We start from the raw sequence: 25,418 nt of genomic DNA, 5'->3' as shown, positions 1-25,418 counted from the left end.
TGCTTGATTTAGTCATCTTAAGAAACTTTCAAGGTTTAGAGTCACTACAAGAACTTCATTTATGCTTCCTTTCCACTAATAATAAAAATTGATATTCTTTCCTTTATAACTACTGCTTTTTGACTTTATAAGCACAAGTATTAAACTTACAGCACATAGAGGTGCTTGTTAAATTTTTCACTCAAATCTCCTTTTATTTTCTCCATTCATCTTTTTAGATTTTTGAAGGTCAGATTTTTGGGGCCAGGTTGGATAATACAATGTTTGAAACGAAGCAAGAAGAGAATATATAAACCCCATTTCATTGCAAAAACTTAAACTTACTTTAATAAAAAAACTAACAGAAAAGGCCAAAATCCTTAACTTTGTTCTTAAATTGTGTAAGGTCCTTGGTAATACATCTTAATTAGCCAAATTCCCCTCACTAATATCCTATGAAAGTGTCAATATAGAAACTTGAAAATACTCAAAGAAAGCAGAAAAGTATTATGACCAAGCGCTATTAAATTCAGCAATCTGTCAGATTCCTATAGGTTATATAGGCTTATTTTGGTAGTAATGAAGTGTTTTAATGCTAGGGGATTTTTAAAATATTTGCTCAAAATTATCAAAGGAGAAATACTACTCAGATATTTTGCCCAAGTAAATTCATAAAATAGACTCCACACCCACCAAAGACATATATTGCAGATAACTTTCTTTGATGATCACCTTGACCTCAAATCAACATGTTTTCCTAAAAAGAGAGATACCTTTTATTCTTGGATATTTATTGGAGTGTATTTGAATGAGATTTTTAAAATAATAACTCCCTAAGATTTGGAGGCTTTATAAATTGGAATGTAAAGGTAAGAGGCGTAGGGCATGTCTTTTGTATCTTTAGGCAAAAATATCGCAATTCATGTACAGTTGGAGTTAGAGTAAAAGGCCATATGAATCAAAGACAAAAAAAATTTATTTTTAGTTGCTTAATTTGTGAGAACTGGTTGAGGGAAATCCAAGGAAAACAAGACAATAATACAAATGTCCTTGCAAATCCACATACAGAATACGTGTCACTGAAATCCTCTCTCCTTGTAAACTATATGCCTTTTCTGATTTGAGGTTTCTAGCAACCTCAACTTTTGCATTTTTGTGATTTTGAAGAACCTTGGGCATAAAAGCAAGGTACAAGGCCCAGAATAGGTGCAAATTGATAGTTTTATCTGTGAGGGTAGTGAAAGTGAAATCACAACCAGGAGTGACACTTAGGAAAACACAATAATGACATGCTTCCAGGTGTGGAAATTGAGGAAGCATTATTCAATGAGCATGTTAGAAATTCCTGCTCCTTATGGGGTTCAAAACTAGATGTTAAAATAATCCTTTCTCTACACAATGCCAAAATATTTACATAACATGGAAACAATTCAAATTGGAGATGTTAGTGTGTGGTGCTGTTAGGAACCAAAGATGTCGATTGAATCTTTTTTTCCTTTTCAAGGGATCTGGAGTGTTTGAAATTGGATAGACATAATCAAAACGGCCATTATTTATATCACATTAATAAAGAAAATCTGAGTGTATCAAGCCATGAGCAACCTCCAGACAGCTGTTCAATTTTTTTTTGCAATATATTGCTAAGTTTATATTTTATATCTTAAGATAGGACTAAACTACAAATATAAATCTACAGAATATGGTACTTATTCCATATTAGCTATAATTTTGATTTTTAAAAACTGTTCATTCTAGTGCTATCATAGTCACCAATGCTATACATTTATTTACTTGTAGAAGGCTGCAATTGGTTTTATCTCTAGATGAAAAATTGAAGATCTTCCTTCAAACTATCATGGGTCTTCTTTCAGTTGGATCACTATGAACAAGTTTGCAGTCATATTTCCCAGCATATGTCAATACATAGCTTTAATGAAATCTATGGGGAAAAAAAAATCAAACCTATTTTTGAATGCTCAGTTTAGAAAAATACACAAAGGTATAGGATCATGTTTGTTAGCAGGAGAAGTAATTGAAATTTAGTTGAAAATGGTGTCATCTCTTCCACCAAATACAATTTTTAAAAGTGCTCTCTTGAACAAAGAATGATTTATATATGCTTGAGATACGGCGAATGTCACCAAGGATTTGGTTATGATTGAGATTACAAATGCATTAAAATGCTGGAGACCTTTCTTGTTGACTAAAGGAGAAAGGGAGAGGGGACCATCAATGGATGGCATTTTCAAACCTTAAAAGAAAGATAGAAGGAAAGGCATAATAAATCTAGGTAAATAAGAAAGAAGTATGGAAAGACAAGTTATTGTGTAGGAAGGGGATTCTTCATAGATTTGGAGGATTACCCAAGTAGAGGAATTCATTTTGAAGGATATTCCAAATGGGCATTAATAGCAGGATGAGAGTGTAGAAGAAATGAACAAGAGTTGATGTAATCCTGGCTCTTGACAAATGATTGGATATCCAAAGCCAAATACATTTGAGGACATTTTTCAATATCACATATAAAGAGAACTGTGTGCAGCTGGCCCATGCGCAGTGCTGATGCACGCAAGGAGTGCCGTGCCACGCAGGGGTGTCCCCGCATAGGGGAGCCCCATGCGCAAGGAGTGTGCCCTGTAAGGAGAGCTGCCCAGTGTGAAAGAAAGTGCAGCCTGCCCAAGAATGGCGCCGCACACACAGAGAGCTGATACAACATGATGACGCAACAAAAAGAAATACATGGCCAATTGACCATGAGGTGCAGCGGTGCTCAGAGATGTATTCACCAAATGCAACGAATGTCTCATGATGATTGAGGAGGTTGTTGTTATGGGGGGAAGAGTGGGGTCAGGGGGGTGGGGGGTATATGGGGACCTCATATTTTTTTAATGTAACATTAAAAAAATAAAGACAAAAGAAAAACAAAAAAAAACACAGATTCCTGGTGCTGCTGATAAGGATAGAAGCGGTCTCAGAAGAACACACAGTGAATGGATGCAGAAAGCAGACAACTGTCCCCGTCTCCTTCCCGCCCAGTATTGGCAGCCGGCGCTGCCCCTCCTTCTCTCCTTCTCCGTCTTCCGCCTAGCCGTTATCTAGACAGCCCACACTTTCCCCTTCCCCTCCCTTGCTCCTAACCCCTTAGCCAGCTTACTGTCCAGTAACCGCCTACTGTCCAGTAACCGCCTACTGTCCAGTAACCGTCTACGCAAGCAACAGCACCCGCCGGCACCAATCAAGTCCCTTTAGGTATCCCTAGACCCTATAAAACCATGTCCCCTTCTACAATAAAGTAGACTTGTGCCCAGACCTCATCTCCGTGGTGTTTTTGCTTGCACCGCGCGTCCCCCATGCCTGAGCGGAGAGAGCGAGGGCCCAACGGCTTCGTACCGACCCCCCTCCTCTCCTTCGACCGTGGGGCAGCCCCCGTCCGGAGAGCCCGCCCGGCCATCCGCGTCGACCCTCCCGGAGGCCCGCTGCTGCCCGCAGACAACTGGGGGAGATGGCGGGGGACGGGGGGCAGAAATAAATAAAAAATAAATCTTAAAAAAAAAAAAGAGTAGATAGCATTCGGAACTATAGTCTGTGAAAGTAGCATCTACAATAGTATTTAACCAGAATTCTAGAGACCAGGTTAAGGATATAATTAAAACATAAAGAAAAAAAAAGATACTTAAAGCTAACAGTAATAAATACAATCTCCCTGGACTAGAAAAATGACAGGAAAAAAAGGTCCTGAAGAAAAAATAATAAAAAATAAGCAATCATTACTAATACCTTTGAGTCGTTACACAACATTAAGAAAGAATTATGAAGAGATATTATTCTTTATTCATGTGCAAAATACCTGTAACCTATAAATAGGAAATTAATTTACACAGCATCAAATTTAGGCTCTTTTCTCAAAACTTCCATATTGTAAGTAGGCCCTAGAAGGAAACAAAAAGACATACTTAAAAACAAAAAAATTGTAGATAATTGTGTTGGTTTTGTTTTGTTTTGTTTTTGCTAGAGAAGTTGTAGATTTACAGAACAATCTTACAGAAAATACAGAATTCCCATAAGCCCTCCTTATTATTAACAATTGGCATTAATACACACATACTCTCGAGCCTTCAATGACTCCATGTTAGATGAAAAAATGCTCTATCACATGTTTTGTTTGAAGATAGATAATCTGTCCCCAAACTAGTTTGGATTATAATTTATATTCAACACCCAATTCCTTCTTCCTGGATCAATGCATAATGTCTGTCTAAATTTAATACATGAGTACAATAGTGAACAGTACAGATAAACACCATTTTATAGAAATCTTATAAGAAAATTCATCTTTAGAAAGCAATTATCTTGTGAAAAATCTTTTCCATAGAATTCATCTAAGTATACAATCTATTTAAAATATTTCTTTAATCAGCTTTCAGTATTGTGAAAGATTAAGCACTATGTTATTACCAACTGTTGACTTTTAAAAATTTCATAGTTTCAATTAGATTAAATGGGCCTTATAGGGTTCAGGCACAAAATGGTGGAGTGGGAAGTTTACAAACCACTGTCTCCACTAGAAAAATGAATAAGTGAACAAAGAGACTAGAATTAATTAAATAGTAATAATGGAGCCAGAATGGACATTGAGAGCAAGTACAGGAATGTCAGAGGAAGTGAGAGGCTGCTGAGACTTAAGGTTTTGTAAGTGAAAGCAAAAAATAGTGACCAACCCCCCAATCCTTGACCCCCTTGCCCCCCAACTCCCTGGCTCAGCCCCATGGCAGTTGCTGTAGAAATGATTGAGAGTGCAGGTCAGTCTAGGGGCTTTATGAGAAACCATTATGGAAGCTGGGGGCAGTTTCTACCCTTTGGGTAGCAGTACTCCCAGCCTCACATCAGCATCCACCTGGACAGAAAGAGCTAGTATGAGGGTGGCTCCTGTTCTGGCAGGACACAGAACAGATTCTGGCTTTGGTTTTGTGCTTCTCTGCAGTGGCAGCTTTTAGTCTCACACGAGGATCAACTATATACCAGGAGGACCCAGTGCACTTTTTCATTAGATGGGTTTCCTTTTTCTTTCCTGTGTTGTTAGTCTGGTGTATTCCTGAGAGCCCAGCAGAGACACTAGCTTTGGTTTATATTTCTCTCTCCCTCAGGTCAAGTTTTTTTCTTTTTTTCTTTTTCTTTGTTATTCATATTTTGGAATCTCCTTGATCCCTGAGGGACAACCAGGGACCTGGCCTAGGTTTCAGTGTTGAAAGCAGCAGCTTCTGGCTTCCCACCAATGCAAAACAAAAGGCATGAAGATGAAGTGCTCTTCATTTTTTTTTCTTTTCTTTTTCTTTTTTTGTGGATGTTTGTTTGCTTGTTTCTTTCCTTCCTCCCCTTCTTCCCCCCCACTCCCCATTCTTACTTTCTTACACTGGCAGACTGGAAATCTAGTTCTCCCAATGTTCAGAGTGACTATAACATAATACTTGGAATGTCCAGTTCTCAACAAAAATTACAAATCATACAAGGAGACAGGAATGTATGACCCTGGTACAGGAAAAAAAGAATTTGATGAAAAATACACTGGAGGAAGCACAGTCACTGGAATTACAAATTAAAGATCTTAAGAACAACCCTCATAAGTAGGACCAATGAACTAATAGAAAACATGACAAAGAATGAAAGAAAATCAGGAAAACAATATATGAATAAAATAAGCATTTCATTAATGGGATAGAAACTATAAAAGGGAACCAAATGGAAATTATAGAACTCAAAAGCACAATAATCGAAATATTCAATAGGGAGGTTCAAGAGCAGAATGGAAGAATCAGAAGAATGGATAATAGACCAGCAAACTAGAAGACAAAACAATTTAAAGTGTCTCCAGGTTGAGGACAGAAAGAAAATAAAGTAAAAGAAGGAAGAGTACCTGGGGAACCTCTGGGACATCATCAAGATACCAACATATGAATCATAGGAATCCCAGAATGATAAAGGGGGAGATAAAAGGGTAGGAAATTTATTTGAAGAAATAATGACAGAAAACTTCCCAAGTCTGATGACAGATATGAATGTACAAATCCAAGACACTCAATAAACATCAAGCGGAATGAACCCAAACAGTTCTATGCTGAGACACATTCCTATCAAATTAGTCAAGGACAAAGACTCTTAAAAACAGCAAGAGAGAAGCAGTATGACACATAGAAAGGATCCTTAAAATGCTTAACATCTGATTTCTCAAAAGAAACCACGGAGACAAGAAGATCTCCATGAAAGACTATGTGGAAGGACATTTTTAAAGGGAAAACAAACAAACACAGAAAAACTGTTACCCAAGAATATTATATCCTGTAAAGATGTCCTTCAAAAATGAGAGAAAGAAATGAAGACATTTCTGAGCAAACAAAATTTGAGGGGTTTATTTCCACTATACCTGCCTTAAAGGAAATGTTTAGGGGAGTCCTTAATGTTGAAAGGAAAGGACACTAGGCAATATTTCAGTGCTTGATAAAGAAATAAATAACTCAAGTGTAAGTAATAATATTGATAAGTATATATGCCAGCATTATTTTACTTTTCTTTTGTAATGTTCTCTTTTACTTATAAAACTAAAAATTCAAATGCATAAAAAACAAGCATAAATATTTGTTACTGGGCATATGTTTATAGATGTAATTTGTGAAATTAACAACATAAAAGGGATGGATGGAAGTATCTAGTTACTATGTATATGTAGGCTATTGAAGCCAAGTTGGAATCAAAACAAACTAAACTGTAATGGATCTAAGATACTATATGTATTCCCAGTGGTAATCATAGGGAAAATACCTACAAAAAAAAGAAAAGTGATTTAAAACAGCTCATTTAGAAAAGATGATCTAAGTCAAAAAGAAAGCAGTAATAGAGAAAAAGTAGGACAAAAAATATACGGTTTACAAAAAATAGCACAATGACAGAAGTAAATCTTGCCTGATCAGTAATTTCTCTAGATATAAATGTATTAAAATCTCCAATTAAAAGGCAGAGATTGATAGAATGAATTTAAAAACCATGGCCCAACTATATGTTGTTCAAGAGATCCACCTCAGACCCATAGTTACAAATAGGTAAAAAGTGAAAGAATGGAAAAATATATCATGCAAATAATCCAAAGAGAGTAGAGCTGCCTATCTTAAAATCATAAAATATAGACTTTAAGTCAAAAACTGTCACAAGAGATAAAAAAGGACATTATATATAGATAAAAGGGTCAATTACACAAGAAGATTTAACAATTATAAAAAGCAAACCCCAAACATTGTGAGAGCTAAAGAGGAAAATGGGCACTTCTACAATAATAGTTGGAGACTTCAAAGCACCACTTTGCACACTGGATAGAACATCTAAACAGAAGATCAATAAGGAAATAAAGGAGCTTTAATAAGGAAAAAAAAGACACTATAAAGGAACAAGATATCAGCAAAAATATAGAATGCTTCACCCAAAAATGGCAAAATACACCTTTTCTAAGTGGACAAGAATCATTCTCTAGGATAGACCATATATTAGTGCACAACAGAAGTCTAAATGAATTAAATATATTGAAATAAAAAAAACCTCTCAGCAAAATGGAATGAAGCTAGAAATCAATAGCATAAGAGAACAGGAAAATTTACAAATATGTGGGAATTAAACAGCACACTCTTAAACAACCAATGGGTTAAAGGAGAAATTACAAGAGGAATTAGAAAATAACTTAGAGACAAATGAAACCAAAGATGCAACATACAAAACTTATAGGGTGAAGAGTAGGGATATACAGGGGGAAATTTATAGCGATGAATGCCTATGTTAAAAAAGAGGAAGCATCTCAAATTAATACCCTAACTTTATATCTTAGAAAACTAGAAAAAAATTAAAGTAAACCCAAAGTTAGCAGAATAAAGGAATTAATTGGGGCTAGAGCAGAGATAAACGAAATAAAAAAAAATTGAGAATAAAGTAAAAAGTTGGTTCTTTGAAAACAAATCAATAATATTGACAAACCTCTAGCTAGATTGACAAAGAAAAAAAGAGAAAAGGTACAGATAACTAAAATCAGAGAAAGAAAATTGGTGATATCACTACTGACCTTAGAGAAAGTAAGAGGAATTTAAGAGAATGTTATAAACAATTGTACACCAACAAATTAGAATCTCTAGAGGAAATGAAAAAATTCATAGAAATACATCAATTACCTAAATTAACTCAAGATGAAATAGAAAACATCAATACATATAACAAGCATAGAGATTGAATCAGTAATGAAAACAATTCTTCAACCATAGAAAATCCCAGGACCAGATGCCTTCCTGGTAAATTCTACCAAACATTTCACGGATTAATATCATTTAAAGAATTAATACCAAACCTTCTCAAACTTTTCCAAAGAATCAAGAGGAAGGAACAATTCCTAATTCATTTATGAGGCCAGCATTATTCTCATACCAAAATCTGGTAAAGATACCACAAGAAAACCAACTATAGATCAATTTTCTTTATGAGTCTAGATGTTAAAAAAAAAAAAAAAGATTTTACATTATGATCAAGTGGGATTCATACAAAGAATGCAAGGTGGTTGAAAATACAGAAATCAATGTAGTACAATACATAAATAGAATGAAGGCAAAACAAAACCAAAAAAAAATGGTATCAAATGGATGCAGAAAAGGCATTCAACAAAATCCAGCACCCTTTATAAAAACATGCAAAAAGAAAAAAAAAAAAAAGATGACTGGAAGGTGGAAGGTAAAGGTCACTAACCAAAATCATATTCGATTGTGAAAAATGTAAATCTTACTCCCTAAAATCAGAACAAAAAAGATGCCCACTTTCATCACTGTTACTCAATATTGTACAAGTAGTTCTTGCGAAAGCAATTAGGAATAAAAGCAAATAGGTATCTAAATTTGTAAAGGAAAATCTCTATTTGCAGATGACATGATGTTTATGTTTAAAAAACCCAAAGACATCCACAAGAAAACTATTAGAATTGAGCAAAGTGGTAGGGTACAGGATGAATGCAAACACACAAAAACCAATTGTGTTTCTAGTAATGTACAATGTGAAGAGGAAATTAAGAAAGCAATTCGGGAAAATGGATTTGGATCAACTTATACAGCATCTACCTGCCACATGGGAGGTCTAGGGTTCAAACCCAGGACCTCCCGACCCATGTGATAAGCTGGCCCATGCACAGTGCTGATGCATGCAAGGAGTGCCGTGTGACACAGGGGTGTTTCCTGTGTAGAGGAACCCCATGGGCAAGGAGTGCACCCCATAAGGAAAGCTGCCCCATGCAAAAAAAGTGCAGCCTGCCCAGAAGTGGTGCCACACAAATGAAGAGCTGATGAAGCAAGATGACACAACAAAAAGAGACGTAGATTCCCAGTGCCACTGACAAGAATACAAGCAGACACAGAAGAACACACAGTGAATGAACTTGTAGAGAGCAGACAACTGGGGAGGAAGAGAGGGGGAGAGAAATAAACAAACAATAAATCTTAAAAAAAGAGACAGCAATTCCATTTATAGTATCAAAAAGAATAAAATATCTAGGTACAAATTCCAGTAAGGATACAAAAATCTTCTATATGGAAAATTATAAAACATCACTGAAAGAGGACCTAGAAAAATAGCAAGACATCCCATGTTCATGGATTGGAAGAATTAACATTTCTAATATGTCAGTATTACACAAAGCAATATAGAAATCTAATGAAATCCTTATTAAAATTTCAAATTTTTTTTGTAGAAATGGGAGAACCAATCCCCAAATTCACATGGTACTACAAGGGACCCCAAGTAGCCAAAGCAATCTTGGAAATGAAGAACAGGGTTGGAGAACTCATACTTCCCAATTTTGAGTTGTATTACAAAGTGACATTATTCAAAACAGTGTGGAACCAGCCCAAAGACAAATAACTCAGTGGTGCAGAATCAAAAGTCCATGAATAGACCCAAACATCTATGGTTAATGGATTTTTTTACAAGGATGCTAAGTGCATGCAGTGTGGAAAGAACAGTCTCTTCAATAAATGGAGAGACTTAAATCTTTGTTCTGTTCATATGCCAATTAGCCTTAATCTCTGCAGTGTTGCAATACCCACTCTCCAGTTCATCCAACTCACCCAGGACAACTAACAAGGACATGATGACGGGATATACCCATCCCAAGGAACAGAAAGTGTCTGCAACTGCAAGCAAGATAGTTTCATTCATCTGTCCCATGGGATCTAAGCTCCCACTCAATTAGAAACAGAGTTGGCATTACCATCCCCAAATCCTCAAGACTGGGGTATGAACAATGGACTAAAGTACACTTATTTTTATTCTAGCAATGGAAGAAATTTTATCACTGATATAAAGGCAGTGGCCACCAGAGGTTCAGAGGGGAGGGAGAGGGAAGAATAGGTGTAACATGGGGGACATTGGAAGTGTCCTGCTTGACACTGCAGTGGTAGATGCAGGCCATTATACATTTTGTTATAACCTATAAAATTATGTGGAACAGAGTGTAAACTATAATGTAAACTATAGTTTATGGTTAGTAGCAATGCTTCAATATGTGTTCATGAATTGTAACAAATACACCATGCTAATGAAAGATGCTAATGGAGGAAAATTGTGGGAGGGGAAGGAGATGGGGCATACGAGAATCTCCTATATTTTTATGTAACAATTATGTAATCTAAAGCTTCTTTAAAAATGAAAAATCCCTATAAATAAATAAGTGATATTGACATAATCAGATACCTATATGCAGAAAAATGAATTTACTCCCCTAACTCATACCATAAACAAACAATAAAAATCAACTCAGAATGGTTCAAAGACCCAAACATAAGACCTAAAACTATAAAACTCTTGGAAAATAAGATAGCAGCAATAGTGGCAAATTTTCATGAGATAGGATTTGTCAGTGGAGTCTGAGATATGACACCAAAATCATGAGTAACAAAGAAACAGTAGATGCATTTGACTTCATCAAAATTAAATTTTAAAAAAGTTTTGTGCAAAGGAAATTATTAAGAAATTGAAAAGACCACCTGCAAAATGGGAAAAAGTGTTTCAAACAAACATATTGGCTATGGATTTAAACTCCAAAACATATAAAGATTTCCTACAATTCAACAACAAAAAGACAAAAAGTCCAATTAAAAAATAGGCAAAAGATTTCCATAGACATTTCTCAAAAAAGATACAGAAATAGCCAAACACATGAAAAGATTCTCAAAGTCACTAGCAATTAGGGAAATGCAAATTAAATTCACAGTGAGTTACTGATTCACACTCACAAGGATAGAAAATAACAAGTAATGGATTGGATGCAGAGAAATTGGAACTCTGGTGCATTGCTGATGGTAATGTAAAATAGTGCAACCACTGTGAAAAGAAATATAGCTGTTCCTCAAAAAGTTAAATACAGACTTACCATTTGACCCAGAAATCCTACTTCTCTATATATACCAGTCACAGATACTTGTACATCAATGTTTATAGCAAAATTATTCACAATAGTCAAAAGCTGGAAACAACCCAAATGCCCATCCACATATGACTGGAAAAGCAAACTGTTTTACAAACACACAATGGAAAATTTTTATGCCATATGAAAAAAAAATGAAGTTATGAGACATGCTGCAACATGTAAAAAACTTGAAAGTGTTTTGTTTAGTGAAACAAGCAAGACAAAGCCAAGAATTTTATGATATCACTTATAAAAGAAGACCAAAAAATGAGCAAACTCATGGATATTGAAAGCAGATTTGAGGTTACTGGGGATGCTAGAGGTGGAGAATGAGGAAGGGGGAGAAGAAGGATTGTTTGACTGTAAAATTAAACATAACTTAATGGGAAAAAAATGTGCAGCATATAACATTCCTTCATGCTGGGATATTGAAAACTTTAAAATGCTATATACCATTCCAATAAATTCTGTTTTAATCGAAATGTGCTATTCTGACCTCTTTTTTTCAATAAAATTAATATATTTCTCAGATAAATTAAGTATTAGAGTAAAATTTGTTTCAATAGAGTCATGACTACTTTTACTTATTTTTTTGCCAGTTAAGGCACTTTTTAAGTGAATTAAAGTTGTGGCAGATTCTATTATGGTTCACTAGACTTCATTACTCTTTGAATCATGTAATTAAGTGGCTGGATTAAATAAAAACATTGCAATTCCTATCAACTGTGCTTTCAGAGATCAAGAATCAAGGCTGACACATCTCATCCTATGTATCCTAGAATGGCCCCAATTGCAATTGATGTCATACTGATTTCAATGAGTAAACAGCGGATTCACTAACAAGCATATTCAATGATCTGGGGGACTTTAGCCGACCATGCATTCTTCAGTTCCTTACAAACCAAGTTTCAACGTCATATTGCCAGTCACAGGCCTTACTTCTGAGATAAAAGGCCAATATATTGGGGAGCGGGTGTAGCTCAGTGGTTGAGTGCCTGCTTCCCAAGTATGAGGTCCTGGGTTCAATTCCCAGTACCTCTGGAAAAAAAGAGCCAATATATACTCAAAATAGTCAATGGCATTGTACCTACAGATGAATATCAGTGCAGATAAAATTAATTCATATTAACAGTTTAGTAGTCATTTTTAAGCATAAAAAAATAACAAAATCCAATCAAAATAATTTGTGATTGAAATTATCCATAGGAAAATATACCAGAAGGACATTTCAAACATCACATACATGACTGCTTAAAGGAAGATGAACCTTCCATTATTGGCTTTTGAATTCAGCCCTGTTTATTATATATTCCTTACATCCTATATACAGAAAGGGAAGTTTTTTTAAAAAATTCTTTTTTCTCTTCCTATTGCAGCTGCTTCTACCAAGCATTAAAAGTTGCAAGAAAAATCATATATACACATACATGTAAAATTAGGGAAACAAGCTGCTTTATTTCCCCGATTTAAAATAAGCTCAATCAGGAGAAAAGAAAAATGCCATAAAATACAGCTTGATGAACAGCTGAAGACAAGAATATACTCAGACGCAGTTTCAGTATCCAAGATGACTCTCACTCAATAGTTTTTAATGGGATGAAGGACATTTCCCCTCAACATTTTTCTAAGTGACTGAATGAAACAAATGGGGATTATGTGGGGAATGAAACCCAAAATAGATATGAAAACACTTCTTAAATATGATCCTAAGGTTTTAAAGGCAAGAGAAAAAAAGAAAGAAAAGAAAAAACAACCCCTCACAAAGGGTCTTGCTTCTCATTCTGACTTATAAAATGATATCATTTTGTAAATACTAATTTGAGAATTCTTGATTAAAAAGGACAATTTTCGTAAGAGTCAGTAATGAAGTTTAGGATAGGTAGAACTGGCTAAAGAACTTTCCTAATCTTCATTAGGAAAGCATTCAACTATATTCCAAGACAAAAGTATAAATAGAGTTTAATAAAATTGCAGAGACTAAACTGAGAGGCAGGGGTCTTTCAGTCTACATTTCCTAGGGCTAGGACACTGAGAGTAATTGAAAAATAGGAAAAGTCTTACTCTTGACGGTCGCTGTCCGTGTGCAGTTGTAAAGAATAGCCAATTCCCCGAACACTTTTCCTGGACCCATGGTACACAGCTTCACACCTTCTTTGGTAACTTCAACCTTCCCATCTAAAAAAAAGAGGAGAAAACACATGCTTCACTTCATTTGTTGCATTTTTAATGTAAGATGAGGAGAGCTAGGCTCATTTTTAAAGTGCAAAGCATTTACAAATCTACCATGAGGTATACCAAGAAATTTTAAATACATAAATTTTAAAACCTACATCCTTTTAAAGTCACTAAGAAGATTTGAGATGTGACAGAGAGGAAGCACTAGAAAGATGGAAACAAGTACGTAAACATATGAAATTTTTCTAGATTCAATATTTGAAATGTATGTTAGTTCCAGTTTTGAAGTCATATGGAATCTAAATAAAAACTAAGTGGGTACATTTGCTCTAACATACTTTATTCTTGGAAATTCTCATTTGAGTAAGGCAGATGTTCTGAAAAGGGAAATAACTTTGACCCTTGGACATTATTTAATTCTAGTTCATGTCATCTTTTTATTTTTAAACATCTTACCTGACTTGGGCAAGACTGTTCTATTTCTTCCCAACCCTGCAACATTGTAACAAAAAGCAAACAAGCCCTCAAGGGTTGAGGGAAAAGAAAACCCATGCCTAGTTTGTGTTCTACAAAGGACTTTCGAGAATGAAATGCTAAAGAAGGAAAAAGGAAACACCGTACACCAAATACACATTGTTGGCTTCAAGTAAGGAAAATATTCATGAGGTGAATGAAAAAAAAATTTTTTAAGTAATAGCTATGTACACTAAAAATTCCATCACCAACCACAAAGGGATCAGAAATTAAAAGTCAACAATCTATTCTATCCTCATATTATTCTCCCATATTACTTACCCACTATGTGCAGAGGGAGAAATGCCTAATACTTGGCAAAAAAAATTAGTTAGTAATTGAAGAGAACTAATGCCACCCCAGCATTTTCCAAACATCAGGTCTTCACTCATTGACTTCATAATTTTTCCTTGATTTGTGTGTTTCCTGTAATAATTAATTTTGAGTGTTGACCTTAAGTTCACCCCCTTTTTCAATCAGCCTAGTTTTATCCTAAGCAATAACATTTGGAAAATCACAGGTTTGATGTGCTAATCAATTTTTTCAAACACCTGTTGAGATAAAATATTATTAAAATACAAAAAATTTTCATCCATGTACCAGGAGTACATGATCCACACATCAGGACATATTATTCGACCGTAAGAGCAATTTCACCTAAATAGTAACAATGGAGAGAGAATTCTAAAATAATTAGGATAAAAGTCCACTCACGTCTGAAAAGCCTACTCTCTACTCTTGAACTATGTATGTATACCTCCAACTGTGTGTTAGGAGAGAACAAATCAAACAATTCAGAAGGTTTGGAAACACTTGCTTATGCAGTATGACCATCAGATAGTCTAGCTTGCTCCCTATTACCTTCTTGATTGCAGGAAAGACAACTCTTTCTCTTAGGAGGTACAGCAAAACTAGTCCAGTAAATCCATGTTTGCATAAACTTTGGACACTCCCCTTTTGCCATGGCATTTTTCACTCTTCAGTAGCAAGCCTACTCCTCTAAAAATTTCATTCATTGTTCAAGAGAGAGAAAGGTTTGGAATTAACATAGTAAAGATTTTTATAAATTGTCTGAAGGCAGACTGGAAGTTGAGTTCTGGTTTTCTTTCTTATCTGTTCTTTACTAATCTTGCAACCTTGGACAAGGTGATTAATTTCTCTATGCCTTGGTTTCTTCATAGTGAATAGGCAAAATAAAAGTACCAATCTCATTGGATGGTTGTTAAAATTATGTAAGACACAACAAGTACAATAATTAGCAAAGTGCCTGGCACATAGAAAAATGCTTATTTTGGCATCATTTTCATCATATTTTTTTCTTATCACTTACATGAATATAGGAGTTGCGAGCTTTAAATGAAGTACAATATTCTGTCATCTACTGCAGAAACCAACCAAGGTCCATGCTGGGTAGTAGGTTGTATTTTTGAAAATGGTGAAAGTTTGTTTTTCAGATCCTTTCTCTATGGGGACTGTGGACAGAACTTTTGGGTGCAAATCAATACCACAACCAAAGAAGAAAAGAGAAATCACACTGATGACCTGGCTGAATGAAATATATTTGTACTCTTCCCTCATTTGGCTGGGCAACATCTGATGTACTCTTATCTCAACTACAACAGTCTTATGGTGTGGGCTCATAAGAATTCTATAGCAGCAACATTCTAATGTATTATAAAATTTTCTTGACTTACCGCTCTAGCTTTAATTAACAGAAATGAGAGCAAGATGAGTAAAGTCTAAATAACTTTCATATACAACTGATCTTGTACAAGTCAGCTTCTCTGTCTCTTCGGGTTCCACAGTTAAAAGTCTTCAGTGGAAGTGTATGCAGAGCAATCCTGGTGGAAGGTTTGGGAGTTATGCCTCCTCAAACAATAGCCAGCTTAAATAATAGACAAGGAGGATGATCGTAACTTTTATTTAAATCAGTGGTTTAAAAGCCAGTCTGTGGACTATTATACCAGATTCAATTAATGAAATTCAGGTATTTGTTCCCTCTGGGAAATTGTAAATCTCTCCATCCCACAACCTACTTGGTGCTACTGCCACTTCCTTCCCTGAAAAATCCACACTCAAGTAGCACTGATGAGTTTTAACATATGCACAACTTATCTCGTAACTTAATAGGTTTCCCTTCTGCATATAACTGCTAGAAGGCTCCCAGTCAGATTTGTGACCAACCTCTAAGAATTGCATAAAAACTATGGGGTTTGAAATTTGTGCACTAATCTCACTTTTGACTCCAACTAATTTTCATATCCTTATTTTATATTTGCCTCCTTTCCTCATGTCTTAACTCATGTTTTCTGAAAAGGTGGATATAATTATATCCATAAATAATTAGTGCTAGGAACCTCAGGTTATATTCCATGCTAATTAGAAAAGCTAAAATTAAACAAACAAATGAGCAAAAAAAACCATGCTTAAATGCAGAATGTTTTTGAGAAATAGCAATTTGGATATAAACCTTTTCTTTTTCCAGATGAAATTAAACATGGTAGATTCAATATACACACAAGAGTCAAAGAAGGAAGGGATATGATGGCATTTAAAAGATAAGATAGCCAGGTCCTGAGCCTCAACAGACTTCAGCTCCTACAATCTGATCTATTGGACTTACCACACTCAGCTAAGATGGAGTTGAAGAAGGACAACCACCACACCATGGAGCCTAGAGTGATTACAACTGAAAATGGGAGGATTGCATCCAGCATCCATGTGGAATCTGAGCCTCCTCTTGACATAGAGGTGTAATGGACACAACCAATCCAATGTCCACATAGAAGAGGTGGCATTGGATTGGGAAAAGTGGACATGGTGGACGATGGGTATGGGGAAAGGCAGGAAGAGATGAGAGGTGGAGGCATCTTTGGGACATGGAGCTGCCCTGGATGGTGCTTCAGAGGTAATCACCGGACATTGTAAATCCTCCCAGGGCCCACTGGATGGAATGGAGGAGAGTATGGGCCATGATGTGAACCATTGTCTATGAGGTGCAGAGGTGCCCAAAGATGTACTTACCAAATCCAATGGATGTGTCATGATGATGGGAACGAGTGTTGTGGGGGGGGGGGGGAGAGGAGGGGTGGGGGGGTGGGGTTGAATGGGACCTCACATATATATTTTTAATGTAATATTATTACAAAGTCAATAAAATAAATAAATAAAAATAAAAATAAAAAAAAGATAATAGTCCAAAAAGCACTGTAATTTATTTTTTTGTGTGTTTTGTTATATGAACAGAGGTTAAATAGTAAACAAAAACCCAATCTTTGTAAATTGTTAAGTTGAGTCAGTTTGAAGAACTCTCTCTCCTCATACCTGGATGGGGAATGAATGATTCAGGGAGGCAGAACAGTTTGGGTGCTAGAAAGAAAGTTAGGGGCAAACAAAACTTTAATGGGAGCTCCTTCAGAGACATTTAGAAACATCCCAGTTGTCCAATAGCCTAGTATTGTAACTTATTGCTGTGAAGTGTGAAATTGGTGTTCACTAGTCCACATGCCAGATTTGGAACAAAATTAAAAGTGACTACCCATTTAAATTTGGTTTACAAGTACAGACTCTATGTTCACTTAAGAAAGCTAATAAGACCTTCAGAAGTTTGTTGTACTTACCCAATGGTCCCCTAACTCAACTTAATCTACTTCCTTTAAACTATTGGGCTTCTCATAAAGGGGACAGACCTGGCCACTCCCCTGGTCTTACATATTTCTATGCAGTTGCTTTAACTTGTGTTTCAACAAGTGGCAACCACAGTGATTTGTTTTTTTGTTTGTTTTTAATACGTTTTTTTATTTTTATTTTTTTAAAAGAAACTTAGATTAATAAATGTTGCACAAAATATATAGGGGATTCCCATATGCCCCCCACCCTAGCCTTTCCACATTTTCCAACATCAACGACATCCTTCGTTAGTGTGGTACAATTTGCCACAATTGATGAACACATCTTGGAACATTGCTGCTAAGCGATGATTATAGTTTACATTGTAGTTTACCATCTCTCTCACACATTTTTGCAAGTTATTACAAGATATACAATGGCCTGTATCTATCATTTCAATGTCATTCAGGATAATTCCCAAGTCCCCAAAATGCCCCCAAATTATACCTATTTTTCCTTCTCCCTCCCCTCAGAATCTCCAGTGGCCACTACCTCCACATCCATGATAAAAGCTCTTCCATTGCTAGGATCACAAGTCTATAGTAGAACAACCGTAAGTCTCCTCTAGTCCATCATCCATTCCCCAATCCTGAGGATTCTGGGTGGTGATGCCTACTCCACCTCTAATTGAGACGGTGCTTAGATCCCATGGGGCAGATGGATGGCACTTTCTTGCTTGCAGTTGCAAACTCTCTCTGTTCCTTCAGATGGTCACTGTTAGTCATCATCTTGTTAGTTGTCCTGTGTGAGTCTAATGAACTGGAGAATAGGTGTTTCAAGTCTTTTGAGATTCAGGGCCCAACTGGCACACGGACAGGCCAAAAATTTAAGTTTCTTGGACATATAACTGTGAACTCTAGTACTAACTATAGGTTCAAATAGAGGGGCAGCAGAGCCATGTGTAGGGAAAACACAACTGAGTCCAACTCTATCACACTGGGGAACATAAATTCCAAAGTAGGTCCCACTGACAGGCACAAAACTCCTGAGCTGTCAGCCCTGCCTACAGTGTCTGGATGTTTCTAGAGCCCTCAGGAGCCCTGCTATTTGAGGTAATATTTACTTTGGCAGTCAATGAGTTCCTGCTGAGATATGCATAAATGTAATCTCTCGAATGACCTCCTGACTCACTTTGTAGTCTATTAGCCATATAAACTCAGTGTCTTTACCCTTTCCCCCTTTTGGTCAAGGTCTTTTTGAGTTTCATTGCTAGTTGGTACTTGTTAATAATCTCTCGGTGCCATGGAGGCTCATCCCTGGGAGTCGTGTGCCATGCTGGCAGGAAGGTAAAGCATTTATATGTGAGTCTTGGCTTAGAGAGAAGCCACATTTGAGCAACAAGGAGGCTCTCAGGAGGTAATGCTTAGGTACCCTATGATACTATGCTAAGTTTCAATTTCAAAAGTAAAGGTTCAAAAGTCATCACAATCAAGGGCCGGTCAATGGTACATCCTCCTTCAGTAGTCACTGCCCCTGTACTCAGGTGATTCTTGCTAACCCATTAGAGAATGTGGCAGATCTCTCCAGGATGGGAATTTGATATTTCTTTGGTTATTATGTGGGCCTCCACCCACGGTGACAATGCCCCATGAACACTTGAACACAGAGATCTGTTTTAAACTGACTCCATGTGTATAAACAAGGGGGCAGGGAAGTGGTTAGAAGGTGGAGTGGACTGAAGGTAAGATATGCTTGCTTTTGTCAGAGTCCTATACCAAACTGAAAAACAGCCCAGCTTCAAGGATTTCATATAGTTTGCTACATAGGAACTTAAATTGTGATGAATTGATTCAGGTCATCATCGATTATTGTAATTTCTATTTCTTTAAAGAAATAGATGAGGTTTACAAGCATTTCTTTATGACTTTAAAATTTCAATTTAATTTTCTTCTCAAACATGTTATATTTCCAATCAAAGATATTTTTTTTTTTTAGGAATAGGAAGAGTGTTAGAACATTTTAGGTAAATTTCTAGACAATTTCTATTATTTTTCCCTGACTAAGCCCAGCAGCGATTGAAGGCTGTCAAACTGTTATTTGGGGAACTAATGATAGTTCAGAATTTGGTAAATTTATGTATTCTATTTCTGCTCTTTGTTATTTTTGTTTTCGTAAAAAATGTTATATTCTTTTGGTTGTATTTGCATTATGCCATCTTGCCACCATCTCCACTAAGAAAAAAAGTAGAGAAACATTCAAATAATTTTAATTTGGATTTTGCTAAAATGCTCAAGTTGTTTGCTGGAGAAAAGATGTTGAAACAGTTGGATAAGAAAAAGTTTAAGGGTTATTTATAGTTTCATTTAGCTTTTATCACTACCATTAGCATGAATAATTGAAAGCTGAACCACAATACCTTGATGTATTTTTCATTCTCCTTCAGGTACCATATGCCCATTTATGGTCTGGAATGCGCTGATTCACAAGTTCTAAATCTTGATTCCCACTTTCAGCAAGAATTAATCCTCCCTCTGCTTTTTGGCTGTACAATACATGTGCAACCCTAGCAATATGCTAAGAGTTAGGAGATCCATTATTAAGCATCTATATTTTTGTCTGTTTTGTAAGAATCAGTATACCCAATAAATAAAGGAAGAAATTGAGTTTATAAGGAGATGCAAAATCTCCTGGCTTTACTTATTCTTATGGGTTTTCACTAGCCTGTGGTTTTATACCACAAAGGCCGTATGATAAGGTAAACCAGCTTAGAGATTTATTACTGGCAAGCTGAAATAAAATGGCTGGCAGTAATCTAATTATGAACACTCTGTGCTTAGTTCCAGCATCCTGGTTGGAACATTCAGGACAGCTTGATTGGTCATTAATGGGAGACAGGTGTTATATCAAGGGCCCTTCTAGAGAAGATCTCCTGTCTCTTTTCTCCTGTGTTTGAGTTTACTTTCCAATTGCATAGGTTAGAGAGCACTGCTTTTAGATTACATATTCTCTATAAAGTGTTTGCGTAGCTGCTAGATTCAACAGGAATGCTCAGTGTTCTAGCAGCTGAGCAGTATTTACATCTGCACGAACATGTCATAGTCTAGGAGAGGAAGTTTACCTGTAGATCTACTTTCTTAATGGATTACAGATACTATTTTATCAGCCTTGCCTTGCAGGGTCATTTTTAGATTAGGAGAGTGCTGTCATCTGGGGAAGAAAGTAGAAACTGATGAAGCTGCTCTGGGCGCTAACTAGAGGGGAAAAGCTGCCCAATCTCAGAGACAGACAATATTCTTAAACCTGCACTTCTTGTTAGTCATTTATATATGTCTTCCTTAAGCCAGTTTAAGGAGGAAAAATACAGTCCTGCTGTGAGATGCAAGTTTTCTTTTTGAATTAAAGAATGGCAGTTTGTCAGTGCCTTACCGGTTATCTGTTTAAGACTGCTTCCAAATCCAAATAGATACAGACACTTTGAATTGAATCTACAGTCCCTTTCCTTAGATAATGTGATAACCTTCACATGATGATCTTTGGCCAGTGGATAAAAACCTGTAAGAAACTGTCATGTTTTTCTATTGCGTATTCCTTCCAAAATTTGCTTTAAGAGACACACATAGATTTGCAAGCTTTTGGTGGGCATGTATCTTCTTTTTAGTTTCTCATTAGATGTGTAGTAGGGTTTTGTTCTAAGGTATTTGAGTGGTCATATATTTTATAATCATCAGGTTTTTATAATACTTTGAATTCAAACCAGGTTTCCCATTCAAAGAAGTCACTTTCTTTTGAAACCATCATGACAATAATTCCTAGAGGCAGCACAAAGTACTACATATCCAACTAGAATAGAACAGAATCTGAAGTGTAAAGAACTAGTTGAGGTTGAAATTACACATGTGAAGACCTTTGTTTCTTCTTTATTTAGGTAAATCTGATTTTTCTTCTGGTAGCAACCACTATAAATACATTTGACACAATTTTTTCAAAGCATTAAATTATAACAGATTATAATATATATTTGGTATAGCATAAAAGTATCATGGTTATTCTTGGTGAGAGAGAACCAAATATTAATGAATTATCCAGAATTAAAAATCCCATCTTTCAAACTGTTTTTCTTCCATTAAAAAAGGATTTTTAGCACACATATCAAGATACTTGAACTTTGCATTTTTTTGGTTTCTAATTTTGAGGTCATAGGGCATGTATATACATCCACAGAAAACTGATATGAGGAAATAGACTGAAATTTAAGCAAGAACAGATATATAGAAACATGTGACCCATCAGAATGAAAGTCTGGAATGAGCTACTTATATTGATTCACCTTTGTTGTCCTTCCAGAGCATCATGATTCTTTTCTTTTTTAACAGATTATGTTTTGAAATGCTAACTTCAAAATATACAGAAAGTACTAGACAAATGTTCATTGACTGGTTTCAATATCCAGTAATGAGGAAAACTAAGGACAGGACGGAAAAACAATAAGTACACAACAAGAAAGGAAAAGGAAATAGAAACATGATTCCCTGAACAACTCAGAGCTGAGCAGATAATTTAATTGTCTTAAATAAGTCAGGTTTATTAAGCTTAATTCCAACTATATATAATGTATTCTTGCTCTATTGTTTCTATACTATATGAGAACAATTAACCCAAATAATAAATGGTCATTTCTGTAGTTCCCTAGAGACAGGCAAGCAGCAAGAGTACTTCTGTCAATACAGGATTTGTGGAGAGTCATTATATGATTTTTGTTTTTTGTTATGTCATAATAGTAAGCTTGGGAGTTTATGATGTAAAGCAGCAACCCCTCCCCATTCCCCCTTATGGAAATTCGGTAAAGTCAGGAGACATTTTTGATCATCATTACTGGCTAGTGAGTACAGGCTAGGGATGCTGCTAAATATCCTACAATTTGCAAGAGAGCTACAACAGAGAATTATTCCCCACAAAATGCCAACAGTGCTGAGGTTGAGAAACTCTGACATAAAATAAATCTATGTACATGCACTACTTTTAAAGAGAAAATTTTGACTTCCACTAATTTTCATTTCAACTTTCATCAATTGTAAATTACAAGCTAAATAAAATGTAAACACCAGTTTGCAATATTTAAGTAAAATATGCTACTATTTTGCAAGGATTCTTAACTAGGGGTCCATGAGCTTGAATTGAAATTTAAAAAAATTATTCTTGTAGGGACATGTTGGTGTGGATATGATATATTTATTAAATAATACACAGTATAGTATGGACTTCGTAAGAGCTCTGTCATTTTCACCTGACTGGCAAAGGGGTCCGTGGAACAAAAAAGCTTAGGAACCCCTGGTTTAGCACCACAAAGGTACTTTACTAAAGAATTTTCCCCAGTGCTTGTCACCTGAAATAGAAGTGATTACAGAATTCTAAATAAGACCTATGAAAAATATCCTACTGATGTTAGAACAGCAGTCTTTTGATGCACACATACCTGAGAATTTCAGATACTGGCTCCATCATTGACCAGCTGTGGTATTGTGGATAACTTATTTATGTCTCTATGCCTCAGTTATCTCTTCCCTTATTGGAGATAACAGTATCTTATTTCACAGAGAGATGGTAACTTAAGCATATAATGCATGGAGCAAGGGAAATAATTTATAGGTTTAAGCTTAATGAGAAAATTTCTTTTTAAAATATCTTGATAGGACATTTTTAGGAAAGAGGGGAAAGTCCCAAGATCAAGACTCATAAAAAATGGAAACAAGTTGTGAAAGTATTCTCTGTCAGAAATGTACAGAAATCTAGGAGTGGGAAGGAAAAAAGTGATAAGTTGGAAGAGGGAGTGAAGAGAGAAAGGAGTTGGGCAATAGGGCAGGAAGCTAGAAGCTACAGAGAAAGGGAGAAAGCCTCATGCTGAAGAGCCCAGAGGTCTTTCAGTAAAAGGGAAGTCTAATATACAGTACGCAGTTATTTATGGCCAGAAGTAATGTCTTAGCCCTCTCTCCAAATTTTCCCTCAAGTCTGTTTTCCAGCAATTGCCTGTGTGAAGGGCTTGGAGGGAAGATCAAAGCGTAAGAGTAGATCCATTGCTTGAATATGTCAAAGAACAGAGGCAGGGAAGTGAAGAACCATTGGTAGTAGGGAGTCGAAGAGTAGGAAATCTTGGAATAATTATGTAACTAAGGGAATTTTGAGAACCTAAGAACTCAGGAATTTGCAGATAGTTTAGGGCAGACACAGACCTTTCCACAGGATATCATCTGGATGCTTAATCTAATTTTACTTAAATTTCCAGGCTATTAGAAAAAGAATGCTGTTGACAAGGGGGATGTCGCTTTGATCAGCACTTATGTCTCCTTTTCCAAGTTCATTTGACACCTTTGTTTAGCTTCATAATGGCTCTTATGAGGCAGAAAAAGGCAAAGTTTTGAAATAAAAAATTCCAAAAAATTTCAGATGACATTCTGCTTCTTACTGCTCTTGGATACATTGGAACTCTTGTCACTCAGTTTCTACATCAGTGAGATGAGGATAATAACTACCTGCTTCACAGGATTAATATGTAAAATTTAAGTAAAATACAGCTTTCTGCAATTATTAGTATATACCAATTGAGGTGGCAATTGCTTGATTCCTGTAGTGTTTGGTTGCAACTAGTAGGGGGTTCATAAATACTAGTTAACAAAAACTAGTGAATTGTTTATTCATTAGTTGGTGAATAAATTAGAATAAATTAGTGAAAAGGACCACTATTGAGATTATGCTTGTGTGAAACCCTTAGGATGTCACTTTAATTACATCACCTTGTATAGGCCAGAGAAAGAAAAATAATAATTAAAAGTGCCAACTTTCCATTCCATTTATTGAAAGCTTGAACTCTAACTTACTGTATTTCACCCAGTGGCACAATACATTTTCCCCAATAAGGTTTTTTGACAAGTTACAATATCTGCTCTTGGTGTGATATGTATGTTTTCTATCCCTTTTTACACACCATTAATATTCTCCAGAGTATACAATGAGGACTTATCTACCTAAATATTTTTAAAAAGAAACAGGAGGGGGCGGGGGGAACAAAGAATAACCATGAACTCTGCAAAGTACACTGAACATCTACAAAAAGATGAAAAAGAATGCTTCTGAACTTGTTCTTTCAAAAGCAGTTGCAAAATTGGCCTGGCATGGGATGGGATTAGGGGCCTTGGTTTGAAAGTTTTTGCCCAAAGAATGATGTCCTTTGTCCCCTGCACTGAGAACATAATAAGGAGGAATCAGGATAATTTTGAACAAGAGAAGTTGAAGGTGGAAGAAAACTGTCAAATACCCCTGTAGTTTGTAATCAAGTAACATGGTAGAATAGTGTAATGCATAAAGAAGTCTCTATCAATTGATAAATGAAAAAACAAATGTGGTATATCCATATAATGGAATACTGCTCAGTCTCTTAAAAGAATGAAATATGGATACAGATTACAACATGGATGAAAATACGCTAAATGAAAGAAGCAGTCATGAAGGACCACATATTATTTAATTCCATTTATGTGAAATAACCAGGACAGGCAAATCTAGAGAGACAGAAATTAGATTGGTGGTTGCCTAAGGGATTGGGGTATTAAGGCTAAGGGATATAGGAATTCTTTTTGGAGAAATGAAAATGTTCTACCATGGATGGGATGATGGA

General features: G+C 35.9%; 1 protein-coding gene and 1 non-coding gene across 3 annotated transcripts in view; one reads left to right on the top strand and one right to left on the bottom strand.

The window, feature by feature from the left end:
- Positions 1–25,418, bottom strand: part of PRKG1 (protein kinase cGMP-dependent 1) — a 1,391,770-nt gene that overhangs the window by 878,271 nt on the left and 488,081 nt on the right. For both annotated transcript variants that reach the window (XM_058298873.2, XM_058298872.1), the window contains exon 3: positions 13,514–13,627. In XM_058298873.2, the coding sequence (XP_058154856.1) occupies positions 13,514–13,627 (114 nt within the window). The remainder of the gene's footprint in view (positions 1–13,513; positions 13,628–25,418) is intronic.
- TRNAG-CCC (transfer RNA glycine (anticodon CCC)) lies at positions 12,419–12,493 on the top strand. The gene has a single exon. It is a non-coding gene; the product is annotated as a tRNA-Gly (tRNA).

This window comes from Dasypus novemcinctus, chromosome 6, assembly GCF_030445035.2.
Source record: "Dasypus novemcinctus isolate mDasNov1 chromosome 6, mDasNov1.1.hap2, whole genome shotgun sequence".
Classification (NCBI taxonomy): domain Eukaryota; kingdom Metazoa; phylum Chordata; class Mammalia; order Cingulata; family Dasypodidae; genus Dasypus; species Dasypus novemcinctus.
Note: the sequence above shows the minus strand (reverse complement) of the source record. Positions and strands in the feature narration are given on the sequence as shown.